Source organism: Ranitomeya variabilis, chromosome 1 (genome assembly GCF_051348905.1).
Source record: "Ranitomeya variabilis isolate aRanVar5 chromosome 1, aRanVar5.hap1, whole genome shotgun sequence".
NCBI lineage: Eukaryota > Metazoa > Chordata > Amphibia > Anura > Dendrobatidae > Ranitomeya > Ranitomeya variabilis.
The window spans coordinates 560,464,269-560,489,797 of NC_135232.1; the positions used below are offsets into that span (position 1 = coordinate 560,464,269).

At 49.9% G+C, this 25,529-nt stretch overlaps 1 protein-coding gene across 3 annotated transcripts in view; it reads left to right on the top strand.

Moving 5' to 3' along the window:
- The window catches only part of SYT11 (synaptotagmin 11), a 95,957-nt gene that overhangs the window by 45,329 nt on the left and 25,099 nt on the right, over positions 1-25,529 (top strand). For 2 of the 3 annotated variants that reach the window (XM_077256689.1, XM_077256702.1), the window contains exons 2-3: positions 11,323-12,113; positions 12,205-12,328. In XM_077256689.1, the coding sequence (XP_077112804.1) occupies positions 11,323-12,113; positions 12,205-12,328 (915 nt within the window). The remainder of the gene's footprint in view (positions 1-11,322; positions 12,114-12,204; positions 12,329-25,529) is intronic. The other variant, XM_077256697.1, reaches the window with a different exon arrangement.

The following is a 25,529-nucleotide window of genomic DNA, read 5'->3' on the forward strand; positions in this document are numbered from 1 at the left end:
GGTTCCCAATGGCAAGGGAACGTCAGAGAACTTAAATAACAGACTAGCTCTTGGGTGATGGAATCTCGAGCTGACCGTGAGCTAAACCTATCACACAACTAACAGTGGCCGGGTGACGTACCTACGTTTTATCCCTAGACGCCCAGCGCCAGCCGGAGAACTAACTAACCCTATTAGAGGAAAAAACAGACCTGGCTTACCTCTAGGGAAATTCCCCCAAAAAGGAGACAGAAGCCCCCCACATATATTGACGGTGAGTTCAGAGGAAAAGACATACGCAGTATGAAGGTAGGTTCAGCAAAGCGAGGTCCGCTTACTAGATAGTAAGAAGATACAATAGGGGACTTCACGGTCAGCTGAAAACCCTATTAAAATACCATCCAGAAATTACTTTAAGACTCATGTGTCAACTCATGACACCGGAGTGGTAATTTCGGCCCACAAGAGCTTCCAGCTACAGAAACATAACATAACTGTGAACTGGAACAAAAATGCAGACAAACTTAGGACTAAGAGTCCAACTTAGCTGATAGTAGTCTAGAAGCAGGAACATGCAACAGAAAGGCTCTGGTTACATTGATGGCCGGCACTAGAATAACTGAGCAGCAAGGCTAAATAGGATACTCCCATATCCTGATGGAAACAGGTGAACAGAGAAAGTGAAGCACACAAGTCCAGTACCACCAGTGACCACCGGGGGAGCCCAAAAACCAAATTCACAACAGGAGTCAGAGCCCACAGTATGTGTGCTAACAGGGAAAACTAAAAACCATATTATACATTATCATCACACCTCCCCATCCTGGTGTGCGTTACGGAGGCAGGACCTCTCGGTACTCCGTCATGCGCACCTCAGCAGGATTACCCTGGTGGGACAACCCATCTGCATTTCCATTCTCCCTTCCAGTTTTATGTTTGATGGTGAAGTTAAACTGCTGAAGGGTAAGGCTCCAGCTTAGCAACCTTCCATTGGTTCCACACATGGTGTTTAGCCAGCGCAGAGGGGTGTGGTCAGCCACCACAGTGAAGGTGTGACCGTACAAGTAGGGCTGCAAGCGCTGCAGGGTGCAGGGCCCAGATTATGGCCAGGCACTCCTTCTCGATGGTGGAGTAGGCAGAAGTTTCCGGCTCAGGTATAACACGGGGTGCTCTTGGTCCTCCGAGTTAACCTGGCTGAGCACAGCACCGAGGCCAAACTCGCTGGCGTCGGTCTGCAACAAGAACGGTCGACTGCTGTCGACTGCTTTCAGCACAGGGGCACATTGCACAGTGTTGTTTTCAACGCCTGGAAGGCCCCCTCACAGCCGTCGGTCCAGTTGACGATGTGGGGTAGCTTCTTCCTGGTGAGGACCGTCAAGGGTTTTGCCAGGCTACTGCAGTGCTGTACGAAGCGCCTATAGTACCCAGCAGTGCCCAGGAAGGACATCACCTGTTTCTTGGTCCTGGGGGTGGGCCAGTTCACGATTACTCCCACTTTCTCAGGATCTGGCTTTAGGGTGCCCCCGCCTACCCAGTGCCCCAGGTAGTGGACCTCACTCATGCCCATCTGGAATTTTCCCGGCTTGATAGTCAGTCCGGCTCGGTGAATTTGCCTAAGCACCTCCTCGAGATGCTGCAGGTGTTCATCCCAGGAGGAACTGAAGATGGCAATGTCATCCAAGTACGCCACTGCGTACTTCTCCAGTCATTCAAGCAGGTCGTTGACCATCTGCTGGAAAGTGGCAGGGGCATTCTTCATGCCAAAGGGCATGACCGTGGACTCGTACAGTCCAAAGGGTGTGATAAAGGCGGACTTCTCCTGCGCCTCGGGGCTCAGGGGAATCTGCCAGTATCCCCGATTCAGATGAATTTTGGTCAGATATTTTGCACCAGCTAACCTCTCAAGCAGCTCCTCGATGCACGGCATTGGGTGCGCATCAGAGGCTGTGATGGCGTTGAGTCCCCTGTAGTCCACACAGAACCGGGTGGTCCAATCCTTCTTTGGCACGAGGACTGCAGGTGAGGCCCACACGCTCTTTGACCGTTGAATCACCCCCAGCTGTAACATCTCATCGATCTCCTGCCGAATAACCTGCTGCACCTGGTCGGAGATTCGATAGGGTGTTCGCCGTAGTGGGGCATGATTCCCGTTGTCCACCTCGTGGACCGCAAACTCAGTCCTTCCAGATCGGTTGGCGAACACGGCCCGGAAGGGTTCCAGCTTGGTCTGCAACTGCAACCGCTGGGTTTCGGTTAGTGAAGCGCTTACCTTCACATCCTCGATGGACCCACCGGCCTTGGTTTGGGCCAGCATGTCCAGGAGGGTGTCTTCCTCCCCGTCTTCGGGCAAGCTGCACACCGGTAGGATGAAAGGTTCATGTTCGTGATGCGCTTTCATCATGTTGATGTGAAAGGCCTTTCACCTACCCCGAGCGTGGTCAAGCATGACCACGTAGGTGACCGGGTTGAGCTGTTGGTGGACGACGTATGGGCCTTCGCAGGCTGCCTGAAGCTTATCCTTTGGTACGGGGACCAGCACCCACACCTTTTGACCCACGTGCTAGGTCCGCTTCTGGGCATTCTGGTCGTACCAGTGCTTCTGATCAGCCTGAGCCTGCATCACGTCATCATGCACCAACTGCGTCAACGTCTGCATCTTGTCACGGAAGCGCATGACATACTCCACTACACTTCAGAAGGGTTCGGCTCCTCTTACCAGGATTCCCTTACCAACCCAAGGGGTCCCCGGACTCACCTGCCGTACAGGAACTCGAAGGGGGAGAACCCTATCGAGGCCTGCGGAACCTCTCAGTAAGCGAATAGCAGGTGTGGGAGGAACCGCTCCCAGTCACACCCTTGGGTCTCAACCAGCATGCGTAGCATCTGCTTGAGGGTACAATTGAAGCGCTCACACAAGCCATTGGTCTGTGGGTGATACGCACTTGATACCAGACGCTTCACCAGCATTCTCTTACAGAGAGCCTCCATTAGGCGAGACATGAATTGGGTCCCTTGATCAGTAAGCATCTCCCTGGGAAATCCTACACGTGAAAAGATGGCCAACAGGGCATCCGCCACCTTATCTGCCCTAGTTGATGAGAGAGCTACTGCCTATGGGTACCGGGTAGCGTAGTCTACCACATTAAGGATGTATTGCTTTCCAGAGCTGCTGGAGACGGCCAGCGGGCCCACAATGTCCACCGCGATCCTCTGGAAAGGCTCCTCTATCACTGGCAAAGGGATCAGGGGAGCCTTAAGAGCAGGCCCCGCCTTCCCCACTCTTTGTCAGGTGACACAGGAGTGGCAGTAGTTTGACACATCTGTCCCCATCTCACTCCGGTATTGCTGCGGGACGACCAGCTGTCTTTCCCTCAACCACTCTTTTTGCGATTTTCCGGGTACTGTCTCCCGGTACAACCTCCCTCGTTCCGAGAACACCCTCTCCTTATCAGTCAGGTGGGCGTCTCGGCGAGGTACCTCAAATTCTCCAGGCTCGCATCTGTGTGCAGAAAGGCCTGAAACTCCTGGCTAGGGGAAGCCAGAAGCGACGTCAGGGTCCCTTCCCCACGGGAACCCTCATAGCGTCATAGCGATGACTGAGGAGGGTCCAGAAGGCAGACCGTTATCTGCGTTTCGGGCACGCTGACTATGGGTGACAGCAGCTACGTAGGCTGTCTCCCCGGGAATTTCTACAGACCCATCAGCCGGCGCTGCTATGGGTACTGCCTGCCCATCCACCCCCAACGTTCCAGGAGCAGTGCATCTTATGGGCCAGTTACCTTCCTCGGTGGCACTGGTCAATTGCATGGCATCACCTTCCTCATGGTTCCCATGCATCTCCTCATTTCCTGTAGCACCGACACTTGCCCCTGCTAGGGGTTCCTCAGCCGTCTCACTCCGCAGAACGATGTGGCCGAGCACTCCTATACCTATGGACACATCAACTTTTGCAGAAAAATGGTTATCAGGTTCAGTTGGCACAGTTACATCATTTCCAGCATCATACCTAGTTAAAAAAATGGTAAACAGATGCATCAATACTAGATAAAGCATGGTCAGGTAACACATGCGATTTCCAATCATCATCATCATCAACAGGGTTAATGTTACCCTTATTAGCAGATTGGGGAGGGGTGTCAGGGACGTAGTATTCAACCATCCTCCCCAAATCAGTCCCCCCAAAAAGTTATCAGACAGCCCCACTTCCTTCACCCTGCTCCCGGCACCCCAATCAATATAAACCTGTGCCATTGGCAAGGGACAGCTGATGCTCCCAATCCCGGTGACAGTTAGGGTTTTCCCTGGAATGATCTGTTCAGGGGCCGCCAGTTCGGGTCGGATGAGGGTCCATTCAGCCCCGGTGTCCTTGAGGCCTGTAGCGACATGGCCTCCCACGGTGACATGCTGTACGTTATCACACACCCTCCCAACCACCCCACCCACCAAAAGAACTGCTGCATTAGGCCCTGGGGCCTTGGCTGGGGGGTTCTTCTGCTTGTCTGGACAGTAGGGACTGATATGGCCAATCCGTTTGCAAACATAACACTGGTGGTCGGTGGTAGGCCTGGTGCTGTTGGCAACAGGGACAGGGCCTCTGTTGTGTTGGCTGGCAGGGGCACTGGTGTTGGTTGCAGGCTTACCCCCTCTCCAGCTGGTGGTGACTGGCTTCTGCACTTCCGATTTATGGTTGGCCTCATAGGCATCGGCAATCTACATTGCTTTCGTCACGTCTTTGGGTTCTCGGTCCATCACAAACTGTCGCACCTCAACAGGGCAAAGATGTAAGAACTGGTCTTTGATCATCAGGTCTTGCAGCTGTGCACAGGTGGTCACTGACAGTCCTTGGGTCCACTGGTCAAACTGGGTCCCGAGTCCATGGGCCACATCGCTGTAACTGTCGTGTGTGCGTTGTTGGAGGTTCCGGAACTTTCTACGGTAAACCTCGGGTGTAAGCTGGTACTTTGTTATCAGGGCCTGCTTGATGGCCTCATAGTCACCATCTTGTTCTTGAGGGAGAGCAGCAAACGCCTCCAGAGCTTTGCCCTTTAGCCCTGGAGTCAGGTATCGTGCCCATTCTTCCGTAGGCAGCTGGTACTGTCTGCAGGCTTTCTCAAAAGCCCGCAGAAAAGTGTCCAAGTTCCCGTCCTTTTCCATCACAGGAAAGTGCTCTGGCCGGGGCTTCGGTATCTCAGCGCTGTTGGGCTCACGGCTCCAGGCGGTGCAGGATATCCCCCCTGCCGGACCATCTCCAGTTCCTGGACTCGCTGGGCTTGGCGCTCAGCTCTCTCAGCCTCCCGCTCAGCTCGCTGGGTCTGGGCCTCTCGCTCAGCTCTGGCCTCCCGCCGGACTCTCTCAGCCTCCCTCTCGGCTCTCTCAGCCTCCCGCTCGGCTCTCTCCGCCTCTTGGAATTGCAGGACCAGCTGCGGACATCTCTCTGTGTCGTCCGCGGAGAATTGTTGCAGAGCCAGCTGCAGGCGGATGTCCACGCTCCCCTGGTTGCAAGTAGGGCCGGCATTTAGTGTATGAACCTCTGTGGCACCACCAGCATCTGCGGCCAGTGGGCTCTGAGAGCGGTCTGGAGCGGCTTCCCATTGCACGAGAACCGCGACCCGTTTGTCTTTGTTTTTGCCTGCAAAGTCAATCTGCTGTGACATGCCCAAGGTCATAAGAGTGTCCTTGGACTGCTGCTTATAAAAGGTTTCTCCCAGCACAACCATGGTTGCCAAATAAAAGATAGGATAAAAAAACAAAGAGAAGGGAAGGGATAATTACCAGTACACACAATTGTCTCAGGACTAATATACACTGAGTTCGTTCTCCAAACTTATTTGCATCGAGTCCTCGCAAGAACTTTGCAAGTTTTAGTGAGAGGAATGATTGCTCAAACTAGATCACTAATGCTCTATGATCCCACTGCTTGCTGCCAATATGTCTCGATTCCCACCGTGACGGTCACCAAAATGTCACGATTCACACTGTGACGGTCACCAAAATGTCTCGAGGGTGACCTTTGGCCAGCACACGGATATCACATGTGCAGGGGGGCTTATCTTAGGTATCCCTCCACTTCTACAATGTGATGAAAACACAGACAAGGCTATTGACCTATCAATTTACCACAGGGCTTATTTTAGTTATCCCACTTCTGCTACAATATCACGAACTGCAGTGATTTTTTTATTCCCGCTTTCCAGTTCCGCTTGAGAACTTGCAGCTCTCTGGCGCCCCCTTACCCTCAGGTCAGACTAGGTACTGCACCTAGGGTAATTAGTCACCAGCAAGGCTGCCTGCTATGTACTGGCTATTGGGCATGCTGCAGCGAGGGCGATATAACTACTCCCACTCAGGCAGGAACAATAATTATCAACGCCGCCGTTGCTACAACGACTCCCAAATGCACAGAACAAGTATGCTGCCACCAGCTCCAATTAAACGGGTCCGAAGCCAACCCAATTCAGTAGCACAATTCACTTTAGAAGACTTAAGGTGCGTTTTAGAGCAGGAAAACGAAACTAGTACTTTATAAGTTTTACTCCATAAAAAGATCAGGCAGTGTTTATAAAAGGTATATACAGATGTTACAATTTGAGACAAAGTATGTACAAAGCAATTATAAAATAAACATGGATTAAAGAAAGATAAGCTCACATTTGCTTAGATCGGTGTTTCTCAACTCCAGTCCTCAAGACCCACCAACAGGTCATGTTTTCAGCATTTCCTTAGTATTGCACAGGTGATTATTTAATCACCTGCTCAAGCATTAATTCCATCACCTGCAATACTAAGGAAATCCTAAAAACATGACTTGTTGATGGGTCTAGAGGACTGGAGTTGAGAAACACTCGCTTAGATCATTCCAGGCAAACCATGCTGGTAGGCGGAGCCCCAAATGTCCCAATGTATCAGGGAGGCTGTCTGTATTGATGTCCCAGGCAAGAATGAAGGCTGGGTCGAGTGCAGCAACTTATAACTGCAGGCTTGTGACATCACTAAAGAGGTTTGAGTTAACATTGCCCTCCCCTCTACTCAGATATACAGTTATACCAACAATACTTGTAATTCTCATATCTTAGTTTGAGAGCATGTCAAAATCACAGCACACCCATCATTCATCTTATTTTAAAATTGGCTTTCTAATGATACCAAATTCGTCCTAATTGTTCCACACGGTTCCGGAGAAATCCGCACTTTGTACTCTTTGTGTTTAGCTGCTCGCGCTTACAGTGTTTGACAGATCTACCGCTGGAAGTTAGCAATATATATTCCTTATTTTTCTAGCCCAAATCAGTGGCCCAATATCTTATATTAGAACAAAGAACCTCATGTCTTTTGAGAGAGACTAGACCAGTTTCAACTCGTACTGGAGGGAGATTTGTACGGCTACAGGCGCAATAAAAATTCTTCTGGTCGGGGCCATGAGGGTTTTGGGATCCACACACACTCAGCAAGCAGAAACACAGAGAAGGGGGGTCAGAGCCCACAGTAGGTGTGCTAACAGGGAAAACTAAAAATCATATTACACATTATCATCACACATGGGAGTGTAGCCAACCTCGCTGGACGTGGCGCCAGGAGGAAAATTGATGACAAATCAAAGAGACGGATAATACGAATGGTAACAAAAGAGCCCAGAAAAACTTTTTGACAGATTAAAGGTGAACTTCAAGCTCAAGGAACGTCAGTTTCAGATCACATTATCTGTCATTGTATGAGCCAAAATGGACTTCATAGGAGACGACCAAGGAGGACATCATTGCTGAAAAAAATCATAAAAAAAGCCAGACTGGGATTTGCCAAACTACATGTTGACAAGCCACAAAGCTTCTGGGAGAATGTCCTATGGATAGATGAGACAAAAATGGAACTTTTTGTCAAGGCACGTCAGCTCTATGTTCCCATATGGAAAAACTAAGCATATCAAGAAAAGAACACTGTCCCTACTGTGAAACATGGAGGAGGCTCTGTTATGTTCTGGGGCTGCTTTGCCGCATCTGCCACAGGGTGTCTAGAATCTGTGCAGGGTACAATGAAATCTCAAGACTATCAAGGGATTCTAGAGAGAAATGTGCTGCCCAGTGTCAGAAAGCTTGGTCTCAGTTGCAGGTCATGGGTCTTGCAACAGGACCCAAAACACACAGCTAAAAACACCCAAGAATGGCTAAGAGAAAAATATTGGACTCTTCTGAAGTGGCCTTCTATGAGCCCTGACCTAAATCCTATTGAAAATCTTTGGAAAGAGCTGAAACATGCCGTCGGGAAAAGGCAACCTTCAAATACGAGACAAATGGAGCAGTTTGCTCTTGAGGAGTGGTCCAAAGTACCTGTCGAGAGGTGCAGAAGTCTCATTGACAGTTACAGGAATCGTTTTATTGCAGTGATTACCTCAAAAAATATTAAGTTAAGGGTACCATCATTTCTGTCCTGGCCTATTTCATGAGTTTTTTTTTTTATTCTGTGGAAGCATGGTTGAAAAGCAATGTCTGACTTTCATTTGTTCATTTTCATAGATTTTCTATTATTAATTTTGTCACATTCAACTTATTTCTGTGACCATTGTGGGTTTTTCTGTCATTAAACGAGGGGTACCAATAATTTTGACCACGTGTGTGCACAGGAGATGATATCTACGGGTGTCACACACACAGGAGGGCAAGTGTTTGACCATCACATACACAGGAGGGGACAAGTTCAGACGTCACACACAAGATGGGTCGTGGTCGAGCCTCTCACTCGCAGGAAGGGATATGTACAGGCGTCTCACATGCAGGAGGAGACACGTACGGGCGTCACAAGCACAGGAGTTGACACACATACAGGAGGGGACATGTATGCACGTCCCACACATGGGGGGGCGTGTACGGGGTCACACGCACAGGAGGGGACACGTATGGATGTTGCACACACACAGAAGGTGACATGTAGGGGCATCACACACGCAGCAGGGACATGTACGGACGTCACGCACACAAGATGGGTCGTGTTCAATCCTCTCACTCGCAGGAGGGGATTTGTACAGGCGTCTCACATGCAGGAGGAGACTCGTACAGGTGTCACAAGCACAGGAGTTGACACACACATACAGGAGGGGACGTGTATGCGCGTCCCACACATCTGGGGACATGTACGGGGTCACACGCACAGGAGGGGACACGTATGGATGTCGCACACACACAGAAGGTGACATGTAGGGGCATCACACACGCAGCAGGGACATGTACGGGCGTCACGCACACAAGATTGGGATGTGTACAGGCGTCATACACAGGAGGGGACACGTACAGGCGTCACACAGGACGGAGGGGAACATGTACAGGCTTCACACACACAGGAACGTGTTTGGGTGTCACACACACAGGAAGGGACTTGTACAGGCGTCATACATACACTAGAGTGGACTTGTATGGACGTCACACACACACAGGAGTGGACACGTATGGGCGTCAAACACATAAGAGGAGACTTGTATGGGTGTCACACACACATGGGGACGTGTAAGTGGTCACACAAACAGGAGGGGATGTGTACGGATGTCACACACACAGGAGGGGACGTGTACGAGTGTCACACTCAAGGGGACGAGTGCAAGGTGTACTGGCGTCACACGCACAGGAGGGGACGCTTACGGGTGTCACACAAGAGTGGACGTGTACGGGGTCACACACGAGGGGACATACGGGCGTCACGCACACAGGAGAGGACGTGTACTGCGTTACACACAGGAGGGTATGTGTACTGTCATCACACACAGGAGTGGACATGTACTGGCATCACACACACAGGAGGGGACGCTTATGGGTGTTAGACACACAGGAGGGGACACATTCAGGCATCACACACACACAGGAGGGGACGCGTGTGGGCATCACACAGGAGGGGACGTGTACGGGGTCACACAGGAGAGGATACATACGGGCGTCACACAGGAGGGGACACGTGCGAGCGTTACACAGGAGGGAACATGTACAGGGGTCACACAGGAGGGAACATGTACGGGCGTCACACACACAGGAGACGACACATACTAACGTCACACAGGAAAGGACGTGTACGGCCTTTACACACACATCAGGGGACATGTACAAGCTTCGCATAGACAGGAGGGGTCGTGTATGGGCTTCAAAATCACAGGGGGGAAGTGTACGGGTGTCACGCACACAGGTGGTTATGCACATGGGCGTCACACACATAGGAGGGGAGATGTACAGGCATCACACACAGGAGGGAACGTGTACAGGTATTACACACCGGGGGGACACGGAATAGGCGTCACACACAGTAGGGGACGTGTATGGGCGTCACACACAAAGGAGGCGACGTGTTCAGATGGCAGACACATTGTAGGTATGTGTACAGGCGTCAAACACACTGCAGGGGATGTTTATGAGAGACGAACACATCGGAGGGACGGGTGCAGGCGTCACACACACTGGAGGGGATGTGTGTGGGCGTCACACACAGGAAGTGACAAGTACAGTTGACACACACAGGAGGGGACACGTACAGGCGTCACACACAGGAGGGACTGTGTACAGGCATCACACACAGGAAGGGACACGTAGAGGCGCCACTCACACAGAAGGGGACACGTATGAGCGTCACACACACAGGAGGAGATGTGTCCTGGCGTCACACACACAGGAGGAGATGTGTTCTGGCGTCACACACCTGTAATAATATAGATAAAGATTATTATTATAGCACACATTCCGGCGTCACACACAGAGGAGGTAACAGATACAGGCGTCACACACACAGGAGGTGACACAGGCGTTATACTCACAGGAGATGTCGTATACCGGCGTGACACAAATGAAAGGGGACATGTATGGGCCTCACACACACACACAGGAGGGAATGTGTACTGGCGTCACACACACACAGGAAGGGATGTGTACGGGTGTTACACACACAGGAGGGGGCACGTACAGGCGTCTCATTTCCAGGAGAGGATCTCTACGGGCGTTACACACACACAGGAGCGGACACATAAATCGGACGTTACACATAATGGACAGGCAGCGTGGCGACGGGACATGGTGGTTTCTGTTCATGGAGGATGGAGCAGGGGATGATTTGTGTATGTCCGCACCCGTCTGCAGTTCTTTGCGTAGTGATGGGACACACTGGTTTCTGGTCATGGAGGATGGAGCGGGGGATGACCCGTGTAGGACCATGCCGGTGTGCAGTTCCCTGTGTAGTGACGGGATGCGGTGGTTTCTGGTCATGGAGGATTGAGCAGGGGATTAAATAAGTAGGTCCATGCTGATCCACAGGTCCTCACGTGGTGATGTGATTGATTGGCATGGTACATGTGTGACTTGCATCTTTTGTTCTGTTTTATAGACATGTCTCCCATCGCAGCGGGTTTCATTGGTGCTGCGGTCTTAGTAGTGTCCGTCTCGGTGGCTGTCTTTATCTGGAGCTGTTGCCACAGCCGTATGGAGGAGAAGTATAAGACCCCCCCATACAAGTTCATCCACATGCTGAAAGGGATCAGTATCTACCCAGAGACCCTCAGCAACAAGAAGAAGACCTTCCGTGTGCGCAGAGATAAGTCACATGCAGACGGTGGCAGCACTGAGGCTGGTCTGATGGGATCTGAGAAAGGTCCTAACGGTCTGGCCACTGCTGTTACTCAGCTGCCCACCAGCCCACACTATGGGCAAGAGGTAAGTCCAAGTGTGAGCACAAGCTCTGGTGCTAGCAAGACCTCATCCCTATCAACCCCCGAAGAGGAGGTGACGCTGGGGTCACTAACCATCGCTGTGGACTATAACTTCCCTAAGAAAGCCTTGGTGGTGACCATACAAGAAGCTCACGGCCTCCCAGTGATGGACGAGCAGACCCACGGCTCTGACCCCTATATCAAAATGACCATCCTGCCAGACAAGAAGCATCGGGTGAAAACTCGAGTCTTACGGAGAACCCTAGATCCCGTGTTTGATGAGACTTTCACCTTCTATGGCATCCCCTACAGCCAGCTCCAGGACCTGCTTCTTCACTTTCTGGTGCTGAGCTTTGACCGCTTCTCACGGGATGACGTGATTGGTGAGGTGATAGTGCCGCTGTCAGGGGTTGATCCCAGTACAGGGCGTGTGCAGATCACCCGACACATCATGAAGAGGAACATCCAGGTAATGGATGAGCGGTATAATGTGGAGAGCTCAGCATATCTCATGTCCTGCTGACTACACATGAAGGGTTAATTTTGTATTCTTGTCACAGAAATGTGTCAGCCGTGGTGAACTGCAGGTGTCTCTGTCGTATCAGCCGGTGGCACAAAGAATGACGGTTGTGGTGCTGAAAGCCAAACACCTGCCCAGAATGGACATCACTGGCCTCTCAGGTAGCAGCTATTTATCTACCTCGTGTTCTGTATATCGTATCTCATCACCATATTCTCCTCTATCCTATCCTCTTCCATCGGTCTCTGGCATCTTCTCATATCTCATTAGTCTATGGTTTCTATAGATCTCTTCTCTCCCATCAGTCTCTGTAAATCTCTCTCATCAGTCTCTGGCCTCTATAGCTCTCCTCTCTAAGTCTCTGGCCTCTATAGCTCTCCTCCTCTCTCAGTCTCCGACTTCTATACTGTAGCTTTACTCTTCTCGTTCTCAGTCACTGGTCTCTATAGCTCTCCTCTTCTCTCTCTCAGTCTCTGGCCTCTAATAGCTCTCCTCTTCTCTCTCTCGGTCTCCAGCCTCTATGTCATGATCCATTTTTGGATTCCTGGCAGCTCTGGTTCTACTCTGTTTTAAAAGTGTTTTTTTTCCTTTCAGGACCATCGGGGGTTAATGGCAGTTTCTCCCATCCCCCTAAGCCCCCAACCCCCCCACCCCCTCTGGCAATCTGGTGTAGCTGCAGTGCTTCTGGGTCAGCTGATGTGGGTGGAGACCACTCCCATCATCATTTAAATGGTCACCTGATGCATCAGCTGAATGTTGGTGATAGAGTTTCTCTATGGAGACCAGCCTTGCAGGAGCAGCTCTCTGGTGTTTGGAGTCCTGTTGCTGTGCTATTTGCAGTGTGGAGCTTGGCAGCGGTGTCTGGGAGCTAAGTGCTGTGCTTTCTCCTTGTCCCTTTTGTGTTCGTCACTATCCCCTCTGTGGTACCATCTGCAGTGGTGAGGCTAGCGCTCCTTGCCGGCCAGTGCACTAGCCAGGGCAGCGTGAGGTGACAGTGAAGGACTAGGTTTGTCACAAAGTAACTGAAGCGGTGTGACACGACCTACAAATGGTTGGTCACCAGAAGGCACAACACACCAGGGGACACCAGGGAAACTTTAACATCGGTGGGCCCTGTTGGTAGGGAACGGGGGAATGGACACCTCCTGCACTCACCTGAGGATGTGCCCTGATCTAACTATTGTCCCTCTACGGGTTCTTTCACGCCATCGCCGAGCAGGATACCTAATCCCTCACTTGCCCTGCTCTTATTCCTAAGTAGGGAATTGGCAAGTGAGAACACTGGTCCCACCGCTGCACTTAGGCTAAGTTCACATTAGCGTTGCGTCAGGCGCAGCCGCGGCGATGCATGCGTCATGCGCCCCTATATTTAACATGGGGGGCGCATGGACATGCGTTGCACTTTGTGACGCATGCGTCACTGTGGTGCATGCGTCAGGGCGCAGAGGACGCAGCAAGATGCAGTTTTTTCTGCGCCAAAAACCATGCAAAACGCTGCGTTGTGCATGCGTTTACATTTGCGTTGTGCGTTGCGTCGCCGACGCTGCACCGCACAACGCAAATGTGAACTTAGCCTAAGACAACAAAAGGTAAGGTAAGACACACTGAAAGGGACAGGGTATTAAAAATACCACACTTAGCTTTCTGCTGCAAAGCATCGCATAGCAAGATAACGACACAGATAAGCCGAACACAGCTGTAGAATCACTTCTCCCAGAAAGCTCCTTCTCCCAGCAAGGTCGCTGCAGAATGAACTAACACCGACAGTCAGCTGATGCATCAGGTGACCTCTTGAAGGATGGTGAGAGTGGTCACCACCCACATAAGCTGACACAGCAGCAATGCAATTACACCAGCAGGCCACTGGGGAAACTGCATTAACCCCCCCAATGACCTGAAAGGAAAAAAGTTTTAATCTGCCACAAATCCAAAAATGGATTGTGACAAGGTTCCTCATGGCGGTGGGGATAGGGCTTTAGGGGAGTTCAGGGACAGGCTCAGGTTTGGGCTCGGGTGTCCCTTCCTCCATTTCCCTATTGACAGGGCCTTCCTCACCCCTTTTCCATCCCGTTGTGTCTTTGTTGTGCCGTCCACTACCGACCCCCCCAAGGTTGCTGTATATATCGTGACGTTTTCACCAACCGATACCGATGGTTCAAGCAAAGGCTTTTTCCCAGCTGATCCACATCCCTCACTGATGAGGTTAAGGAGCTGCGGTGTCAGGTGGTGCAGCAGCTTCAGCAGTTGTCGGGGTTCTGGGTCTAGGCTCATGTGCAGGCTCAACCAGAACCCAAGATATCTTTCCCTGACAGGTTCTCTGGAGGGAGTGATAAATTCTTGTTTTTTTCAGGAGGCCTGTAATATTTCAGGCTCCACCCTCGTTCTTCAAAGAGTGAGGAACAGCGTGTGGGGATTATAGTCTCCCTTCTCAAGGGTGATCCCTAATCCTGGGCCTTCACCCTGCCGACCGATTCACCATCTTTGCGGTCGGTGAACAAGTTTTTTGCGGCATTGGTGCTTGTGTATGGGGATCCTGATGGCGTCTCCCTGGCTGAGTCTAAACTCCGTAAAATCAAGCAGGGGGTCGGCTGAGGAGTACTGCTCAGAGTTTAGAAGGTGGGCCACTGACACGCAGGGGAATGACCCTGCTCTTATGAGTCATTTTTGTCAGGGTGTGTCACATAGGCTACAGGATACTCTGGTGCAGTATGCTACTCCTGGGTCATTGGAAGCCACCATGGCCCTTGCTACCCGGGTGGATAGATGCCTCAGGGAGAGACGTACACCAAAGCTGCCCCCTGTTGTTCTTTCTAGGGAGGAGGACACATTGGTGCAGATGGACGAATCTATGCAGGTGGGAGGAGTCTCTTCTCAAACGGGGTTGCCTGCAGTTCACTGAGGTATGGGGGCATGTTTCTACTGTGGTAAGACTGGTCATTTCATCAATATCTGCCCGGCTCACACCAAAGTATGTGCACCATCTCAAAAGCCGCGTCCCCCTGGTCGTGAGGAGGGAAATGACCAGGGTGAGTATATTTCCTCCCTCTTTTCACTTCAGTGTACCTTACCTGCTGAAGTGATATTTGGTGGGGTTACTGAGAATATACCGGTGCTTGTGGACAGTGGAGCGGGAGTCAATTTGGTGGATGCTCGCTTTGTTCAGTCCCATGACCTGATGGGTAAGATGCTGGCGAGACCCAAGTCGTAGATATTAACCTACTTATAGGGACTCTTCATGAGGAGTCCCTGTCATGCTACGTCTTGGAGGATATGCCAACTCCCATCGTTCTAGACTTTCCCTGGCTGAAGAAACACAGCCCGGTCATAGCTTGGCGGTCCATGGAGGTAGTCAGCTGGGAACAGTCGTGTAAGGACAGCTGCCTGAGTGCTACTGTCTCTACCGTCCTTCTTAAACCTACCCCTTCTTCTTCGGTGGGGGTAGCTAAGGAGCTTCCAGGGAGTAGGGACAAGACTAAACCCTCACCACAAGTAAACCCTGAGTCTCGAAGTCCTCATGGGAAGAGGGGTCAGGGGAAGGTGGTGGTTCCCTCTGTGTGTACTGGGGGTATGAGTTGGTGACACAGGGGGACGCCTCTGTTGTCCGTTCCTCAAAGAGTTCACCATCTTGTGGCAAACGAATGCATGAAAATAAACGTTTAGGCCCGGACCTGTGTGTGAATGAGTACGTGTTGGTGTCCACCAAAACCACCAGGTGGAAGTATGCTTCTGAGACCTGGAGTTCTAGGGTGATCGAGCCGTATCAGGTGTTGTCCGTTCTTAGCCTGGTGACTTTCCAGCTGGAGTTATCCCCAGTAATGCATGTACACAACGTATTCCACAGGTCGGTACTCTGGAGATTTGTGGCGCCTACGGAACCTACGTTATTGCCATCTCCATTGGCCTGCATTTGCCGTAAGCCTGAGGATCAGGTGACTTCAGCGGTGAACTCTGGTGGATTGAGGCGTCCTCACCATACGTCGTTTCCGGTGAGGTCCGGTGTTGACGGTCCAGAGGCCCCTCATTGAAAGGGGGGTACTGTCATGATCCATTTTTTGATTCGTGGCAGCTCTGGTTCTACTCTGTAGCTTTTTTCCTTTCAGGACTATTGGGGGTTAATGGCAGTGTTCCCCCACTGGCAATATGGTGTAACTGCAGTGCTGCTGGGTCAGCTGATGTGGGTGATGACCACTCCCATCATCCTTTAAATGGTCACCTGATGCATCAGCTGACTGTTGGTGATAGAGTTTCTCTATGGAGACCGGCCTTGCAGGAGCAGCTCTCTGGTTTCAGTTACTTCTGGCGTTTGGAGTCCTTTTGCTGTGCTATTTGCGGTGTGGAGCTTGGCAGCGCTGTCTGGAAGCTAAGTGCTGTGCTTTCTCCTTGTCCCTTTTGTGTTCGTCACTATCCCCTCTTTGGTACCATCTGCAGTGGTGAGGCTAGTGCTCCTTGCTGGCCAGTGCACTAGACAGGGCAGTGTGTGGTGACAGTTAGGGACTAGGTTCCTGACGGTGGTGGGGGAAGGACCCACTTAGGGTGTTAGGGGAGGGCAGGGACAGGCTCAGGTTTGAGCTCAGGGGTGTCCCTTCCTTCCTCAACCTTTTTCCATCTCATTGTGTCTTTATTGTTCTGTCCGCTACCTGTTGTGAATTCTGTTGTGGGTTCTGTTCTTAGGCTCCCTCCGGTGGTTATAAGTGGTAGTGCTGCTGTCTGTCCTTCACAACAGTCATCAGCTGCTTCCACTTTGGACGGGGCTATTTAGTCTGGCTCCTTCCTTTAGTGAGTGCCAGTTGTCCATTGTTTTCTAGGGATCCACATTTCTGCTTGGTTTCTCCTTCTGGATTGTCCAAATCATCAAAGATAAGTCCTGGCTCTGTTTTTGCAGTCCACATGCGGTGGACTTAATAGTTCTGTGAATTGCTATGTTTTTTCTTGTCCAGCTTTGTCTGTGTTAAGATTTATTCAGCCAAGTTGGAAGCTCTGGAGTCACAGAGTTACCCTCCATGCCTTTAGTTAGGTGTGGAGATTTTTTGTATTCTCTGTGGTGGATTTTGTAGTATTTTTTATACTGACCGCACAGTACTCTTTCCTGTCTTTTCCTTCTAGGTAGCGTGGCCTCCTTTGCTAAATTCTGTTTTCAGTCTGCGTTTGTAATTTCCCTCTCCTCTCACAGTCAATATTTGTGGGGGCTGCCTTCCTTTGGGAATTTTCTCTGAGGCAAGATAGTATTCCTGTTTCTTTCTTTAGGTGTAATTAGTCCTCCGGCCGTGACGAGGTGTCTAGGGAGTGACAGGAACATCCCACGGCTACTTCTAGTTGATGTGTTAAGTTCAGGGTCTGCGGTCAGTATAGAGGCCACCTACTCCAGAGCTCGTCCATGCTGCTCCTAGGCCACCAGTTCATAACAGCTACCGACCCCCCCCCTGAGGTCGCTATATATATCGAGACACTATAGCTCTCCTCTTCTTTCTCTCTCTCTTAGTCTCTGGCCTCTATAGCTCTCCTTTTCTCTCATCAGTCTCTGGCATCTATAGCTCTACTCTTCTCTCTCTAAGTCTCTGGCCTCTATACCTCTACTCCTCTCAGTCACTGGCCTCTATAGCTCTACTCCTCTCTCTGTGTCTCTGGCCTCTATAGCTCTCCTCCTCTCGTTCTCAGTCACTGGCCTCTATAGCTCTCCTCTTTTCTCTTATCAGTCTCTGGCCTCTATAGCTCTCCTCTTCTCTCTCTCTGTCACTGGCCTCTATAGCTTTCCTCTTCTCCTCTCTTATCAGTTTCTGGCCTTTATAGCTCTCCCCTTCTCCTGTCTCAGTCACTGGCCTCTATAGCTCTCTGTGAAGAAATGGGGTTAGTGGGTGCTCTCGTCCGCCCGGCTGCCTTTAACAAGACTGTATGGGCCAGGGCTCATACCACTGAACACCCACTCTATCTCCCCATAGGTAATACACTACACAGACAATGCAGGGTTAGGGTAAAACAGTGTGGCAATACTTTATTGAACCACAACACCCAGTAGCAAACAGACCAATCCCAGCAATTATCCCAAGATGGTGGACATTACAGGGTCTCACCCTTCCGCTGACTTGCCGGGATAATGGTAGATGTTACGTCAGCGCTCCCAGGGTTGCTATTCCACCTGTGATACACACAGAGAAGAGATATCGACAAGCGTAGGGAGATGACCGAGGACAGTCTATAGAGTCCGTAGAAGGTCCAAAGCCAGTTGACACGATGACAGAGCTCCCAGGGTCGCTATTCCACCTGTGATACACACACAGAGAAGAGGTAACGACAAGCGTAGGGAGATGACAGAGAACAGTCCACAGAGTCCGTACAGGGTCCAAAGCCAGTTGACAAGAGAGTCACCACCTGGCTTATTCGACAATCTCCTTGGAGCCAGGCGACCAGCGGGTCCCAAAACCTGGCTTTCTCCAAACATATCCATAGTTCAGAGATGGTCACTGGATCAGATCTGTGTCCTTCCGACCGGAGCCGAAAACCCCTAGGTTGTTTCCTATAGTATCATAGATCCGTGTCCCTTGTGATGGTGCCATGATGAATTGGCTGCAGTCCTCTCTCTCGTCTGTTGGGTGTTTTGCAGAATATCCGGCTGGTGGATTTTGTAGTATTTTTTATACTGACCGCACAGTACTCTTTCCTGTCTTTTCCTTCTAGGTAGCGTGGCCTCCTTTGCTAAATTCTGTTTTCAGTCTGCGTTTGTAATTTCCCTCTCCTCTCACAGTCAATATTTGTGGGGGGCTGCCTTTCCTTTGGGAATTTTCTCTGAGGCAAGATAGTATTCCTGTTTCTTTCTTTAGGTGTAATTAGTCCTCCGGCCGTGACGAGGTGTCTAGGGAGTGACAGGAACATCCCACGGCTACTTCTAGTTGATGTGTTAAGTTCAGGGTCTGCGGTCAGTATAGAGGCCACCTACTCCAGAGCTCGTCCATGCTGCTCCTAGGCCACCAGTTCATAACAGTACAACTGGCCAACAATGAGTTAACCGCATCTCAAAAGAAGGGAAAGAAAGTGCTGAGCCATTTTTTTTTCTGTACTCTGTTGTGTTTTTTTTTTCCCTCTTCACTTCTGGGTGGCTCAGGAGTTAGGCGTTGACATGGATGTTCAGGGACTTGCTTCTCGGGTGGATCAACTTGCTGCTAGAGTACAGGGTATTTCTGATTATATCGTGCAGACTCCTGTTTTAGAGCCTAGAATTCCTACCCCCGATCTGTTCTTCGGGGACAGGTCCAAATTTTTGAGCTTTAAAAATAATTGTAAACTGTTTTTTGCTCTTAAGCCCCGTTCCTCTGGTGATCCCATCCAGCAGGTAAAAATTGTCATTTCTCTGTTGCGTGGTGACCCGCAGGATTGGGCATTTTCCCTGGAATCTGGGAATCCGGCCTTGCTTAATGTAGACACCTTTTTTCAGGCGCTTGGGTTATTGTATGATGAACCTAACTCTGTAGAGCATGCTGAGAAAACACTTTTCGCCCTGTGTCAGGGTCAAGAAGCGGCAGAGTCATATTGCCAGAAATTCAGAAAATGGTCTGTGCTGACTAAGTGGAATGAGGATGCTTTGGCGGCAATTTTCAGAAAGGGTCTTTCTGAATCTGTTAAAGATGTTATGGTAGGGTTCCCCACGCCTGCAGGTCTGAGTGATTCTGTGTCTCTGGCCATTCAAATTGATCGGCGCTTGCGTGAGCGCAGAGTTGTGCACACTATGGCGTTGTCTTCCGAGTGGAGTCCTGAGCCTATGCAGTGTGATAGGATTGTGTCTAGAGCGGAACGCCAAGGATTCAGACGTCAGAATAGGTTGTGCTTTTACTGCGGCGATTCTGCTCATGTTATTTCTGATTGCCCTAAGCGTGCCAAGAGAATCGCTAATTCCGTTACTATCAGTACTGTACAACCTAAATTTCTGTTATCTGTGACCCTGATCTGCTCATTATCGTCATTCTCTGTCATGGCATTTGTGGATTCAGGCACCGCTTTAAATTTAATGGACTTAGAATTTGCCAGACGTTGTGGTTTTTCCTTACAGCCTTTGCGGAGTCCTATCCCTTTGAGGGGGATTGATGCTACACCATTGGCTAAAAATAAACCTCAGTTTTGGACACAGTTAACCATGTGCATGGCGCCAGCCCATCAGGAAGATTGTTGCTTCCTGGTGTTACATAATTTGCATGATGCTGTTGTGCTGGGGTTTCCATGGTTACAGGTACATAATCCGGTGTTGGATTGGAAATCTATGTCTGTGACTAGTTGGGGTTGTCAGGGGGTTCACGATGACGTTCCTCTGATGTCAATTTCCTCCTCCCCCTCTTCTGAAATTCCTGAGTTTCTGTCAGATTTCCAGGATGTTTTCGATGAGCCCAAGTCCAGTTCCCTTCCACCGCATAGGGACTGTGATTGTGCTATTGATTTGATTCCAGGCTGTAAGTTTCCTAAGGGCCGACTTTTCAACCTGTCTGTGCCTGAACATGCCGCCATGCGGAGCTATGTAAAGGAGTCTTTGGAGAAGGGGCATATTCGGCCATCTTCTCCATTAGGAGCAGGTTTTTTTTTTTTGCCAAGAAGGATGGCTCCTTGAGACCCTGTATTAATTATCGCATCTTGAATAAGATCACGGTCAAATTCCAATACCCTTTGCCTTTGCTTTCTGATTTGTTTGCCAGAATTAAGGGGGCTAGTTGGTTTACTAAGATTGACCTTCGAGGGGCATATAATCTGGTTCGTATTAAGCAGGGTGACGAATGGAAAACTGCGTTTAATACGCCTGAGGGCCATTTTGAGTATTTTGTGATGCCATTCGGACTCTCTAATGCCCCATCTGTGTTTCAGTCCTTCATGCATGATATTTTTCGGAATTATCTTGATAAATTCATGATTGTATATTTGGATGATATTTTGATTTTTTCAGATGATTGGGAGTCTCATGTGAAACAAGTTAGGATGGTATTTCAGGTCCTTTGTGACAATGCCTTGTTTGTGAAGGGGTCTAAGTGCCTCTTTGGAGTACAGAAGGTTTCTTTTTTGGGCTTCATTTTTTCTCCATCATCTATAGAAATGGATCCGGCTAAGGTTCAGGCCATTCATGATTGGATCCAGCCCACATCCGTGAAGAGCCTTCAGAAATTTTTGGGCTTTGCTAATTTTTATCGCCGTTTCATTGCCAACTTCTCCAGTGTGGTTAAACCCCTGACCAATTTGACGAGGAAGGGCGCTGATGTTGCTAATTGGTCCTCTGAGGCCGTTTCTGCCTTTCAGGAGCTTAAGCGCCGATTTACTTCTGCCCCTGTGTTGTGTCAGCCAGATGTTTCTCTTCCTTTTCAGGTTGAGGTTGACGCTTCTGAGATTGGGGCAGGGGCCGTTTTGTCTCAGAGGAATTCTGATGGTTCCTTGATGAAACCGTGTGCCTTCTTTTCTCGAAAGTTTTCGCCTGCGGAACGCAATTATGATGTCGGCAATCGTGAGTTGTTGGCTATGAAGTGGGCATTTGAGGAGTGGCGACATTGGCTTGAGGGGGCCAAGCACCTTATTGTGGTCTTGACCGATCATAAGAATCTGATTTACCTCGAGTCTGCCAAACGGCTGAATCCTAGACAGGCCCGATGGTCCCTGTTTTTCTCCCGTTTTGATTTTGTTGTCTTGTATCTTCCAGGTTCTAAGAATGTTAAGGCTGATGCCCTCTCTAGGAGTTTCTTGCCTGATTCCCCTGGGATTCTTGAGCCGGTTGGTATTCTTAAGGAGGGGGTGATTCTTTCTGCTATCTCCCCTGATTTGCGACGGGCTCTTCAGGAGTTTCAGGCTGATAAACGTGATCGCTGTCCAGCGGGGAAACTGTTTGTTCCTGACAGATGGACTAGTAAACTGATTTCTGAGGTTCACTGTTCTGTGTTGGCTGGCCATCCTGGGATTTTTGGTACCAGAGATTTGGTTAGTAGGTCCTTTTGGTGGCCTTCTTTGTCACGGGATTGTGCGTTCTTTTGTGCAGTCCTGTGGGATTTGTGCACGGGCCAAACCTTGCTGCTCCCGCGCCAGTGTGTTGCTTTTGCCTTTGCCGGTCCCTGAGAGGCCTTGGACGCATATTTCTATGGATTTTATTTCGGATCTTCCTGTTTCCCAGAGGATGTCTGTTATCTGGGTGGTCTGTGACCGGTTTTCTAAGATGGTTCATTTGGTACCTTTGCCTAAGTTGCCTTGCTCTTCTGAGTTGGTTCCGTTGTTTTTTCAGCATGTGGTTCGTTTGCATGGCATTCCAGAGAATATTGTGTCCGATAGAGGTTCCCAGTTTGTTTCTAGGTTTTGGCGGTCCTTTTGTGCTAAGCTGGGCATTGATTTGTCTTTTTCTTCCGCATTTCATCCTCAGACAAACGGCCAAACCGAGCGAACTAACCAGACTTTGGAAACTTATTTGAGATGCTTTGTGTCTGCCGATCAGGATGATTGGGTGGCTTTCTTGCCATTGGCCGAGTTTGCCCTTAATAATCGGGCTAGTTCTGCTACCTTGGTGTCACCATTCTTTTGTAATTCTGGGTTTCATCCTCGTTTTTCTTCAGGGCAGGTTGAGTCTTCTGCTTGTCCTGGGGTGGACTCTGTGGTTGACAGGTTGCAGCAGATTTGGGCTCATGTTGTGGACAATTTGGTGTTGTCTCAGGAGGAGGCTCAGCGTTTTGCCAACCGTCGTCGGCGTGTGGGTTCCCGGCTTCGGGTTGGGGATTTGGTCTGGTTGTCTTCTCGTCATGTTCCTATGAAGGTTTCTTCCCCGAAGTTCAAGCCTCGGTTTATTGGTCCTTATAGGATTTCTGAGATTATCAATCCAGTGTCTTTTCGTTTGGCCCTTCCAGCCTCTTTTTCCATCCATAATGTTTTTCATAGATCTTTGTTGCGGAAATATGTGGTGCCCGTGGTTCCCTCTGTTGATCCTCCTGCCCCGGTGTTGATTGATGGGGAGTTGGAGTATGTTGTGGAGAAGATCTTGGATTCTCGTTTTTCTAGACGGAGGCTTCAGTATCTTGTCAAGTGGAAGGGTTATGGCCAGGAGGATAATTTTTGGGTTGTTGCCTCCGATGTTCATGCTGACGATTTGGTTCGTGCCTTCCATTTGGCTCGTCCGGATCTGCCTGGGGGCTCTGGTGAGGGTTCGGTGACCCCTCCTCAAGGGGGGGTACTGTTGTGAATTCTGTTGTGGGTTCTGTTCTTAGGCTCCCTCCGGTGGTTATAAGTGGTAGTGCTGCTGTCTGTCCTTCACAACAGTCATCAGCTGCTTCCACTTTGGACGGGGCTATTTAGTCTGGCTCCTTCCTTTAGTGAGTGCCAGTTGTCCATTGTTTTCTAGGGATCCACATTTCTGCTTGGTTTCTCCTTCTGGATTGTCCAAATCATCAAAGATAAGTCCTGGCTCTGTTTTTGCAGTCCACATGCGGTGGACTTAATAGTTCTGTAAATTGCTATGTTTTTTCTTGTCCAGCTTTGTCTGTGTTAAGATTTATTCAGCCAAGTTGGAAGCTCTGGAGTCACAGAGTTACCCTCCATGCCTTTAGTTAGGTGTGGAGATTTTTTGTATTCTCTGTGGTGGATTTTGTAGTATTTTTTATACTGACCGCACAGTACTCTTTCCTGTCTTTTCCTTCTAGGTAGCGTGGCCTCCTTTGCTAAATTCTGTTTTCAGTCTGCGTTTGTAATTTCCCTCTCCTCTCACAGTCAATATTTGTGGGGGCTGCCTTTCCTTTGGGAATTTTCTCTGAGGCAAGATAGTATTCCTGTTTCTTTCTTTAGGTGTAATTAGTCCTCCGGCCGTGACGAGGTGTCTAGGGAGTGACAGGAACATCCCACGGCTACTTCTAGTTGATGTGTTAAGTTCAGGGTCTGCGGTCAGTATAGAGGCCACCTACTCCAGAGCTCGTCCATGCTGCTCCTAGGCCACCAGTTCATAACAGCTACCGACCCCCCCCCTGAGGTCGCTATATATATCGAGACACTATAGCTCTCCTCTTCTTTCTCTCTCTCTTAGTCTCTGGCCTCTATAGCTCTCCTTTTCTCTCATCAGTCTCTGGCATCTATAGCTCTACTCTTCTCTCTCTAAGTCTCTGGCCTCTATACCTCTACTCCTCTCAGTCACTGGCCTCTATAGCTCTACTCCTCTCTCTGTGTCTCTGGCCTCTATAGCTCTCCTCCTCTCGTTCTCAGTCACTGGCCTCTATAGCTCTCCTCTTTTCTCTTATCAGTCTCTGGCCTCTATAGCTCTCCTCTTCTCTCTCTCTGTCACTGGCCTCTATAGCTTTCCTCTTCTCCTCTCTTATCAGTTTCTGGCCTTTATAGCTCTCCCCTTCTCCTGTCTCAGTCACTGGCCTCTATAGCTCTCTGTGAAGAAATGGGGTTAGTGGGTGCTCTCGTCCGCCCGGCTGCCTTTAACAAGACTGTATGGGCCAGGGCTCATACCACTGAACACCCACTCTATCTCCCCATAGGTAATACACTACACAGACAATGCAGGGTTAGGGTAAAACAGTGTGGCAATACTTTATTGAACCACAACACCCAGTAGCAAACAGACCAATCCCAGCAATTATCCCAAGATGGTGGACATTACAGGGTCTCACCCTTCCGCTGACTTGCCGGGATAATGGTAGATGTTACGTCAGCGCTCCCAGGGTTGCTATTCCACCTGTGATACACACAGAGAAGAGATATCGACAAGCGTAGGGAGATGACCGAGGACAGTCTATAGAGTCTGTAGAAGGTCCAAAGCCAGTTGACACGATGACAGAGCTCCCAGGGTCGCTATTCCACCTGTGATACACACACAGAGAAGAGGTAACGACAAGCGTAGGGAGATGACAGAGAACAGTCCACAGAGTCCGTACAGGGTCCAAAGCCAGTTGACAAGAGAGTCACCACCTGGCTTATTCGACAATCTCCTTGGAGCCAGGCGACCAGCGGGTCCCAAAACCTGGCTTTCTCCAAACATATCCATAGTTCAGAGATGGTCACTGGATCAGATCTGTGTCCTTCCGACCGGAGCCGAAAACCCCTAGGTTGTTTCCTATAGTATCATAGATCCGTGTCCCTTGTGATGGTGCCATGATGAATTGGCTGCAGTCCTCTCTCTCGTCTGTTGGGTGTTTTGCAGAATATCCGGCTGGTAGCTCTGTGTTACTTCAGTACTAGTGATGAGATCTGCTCTCTCTGTCTCTTGAGTCTTTTTATACCCAAGGCATGTAATCTATTTTTAGATTTACCCAGTGTCCTTCAGTCCACCCTAACATTCTTTTCCCTCTTTGCTTTAGAAGTCAACAAACTAGTTCCAGAATACAGTGCACAATTAGCATATCAGCACACATCAATAGACAAAGATAAACACACATT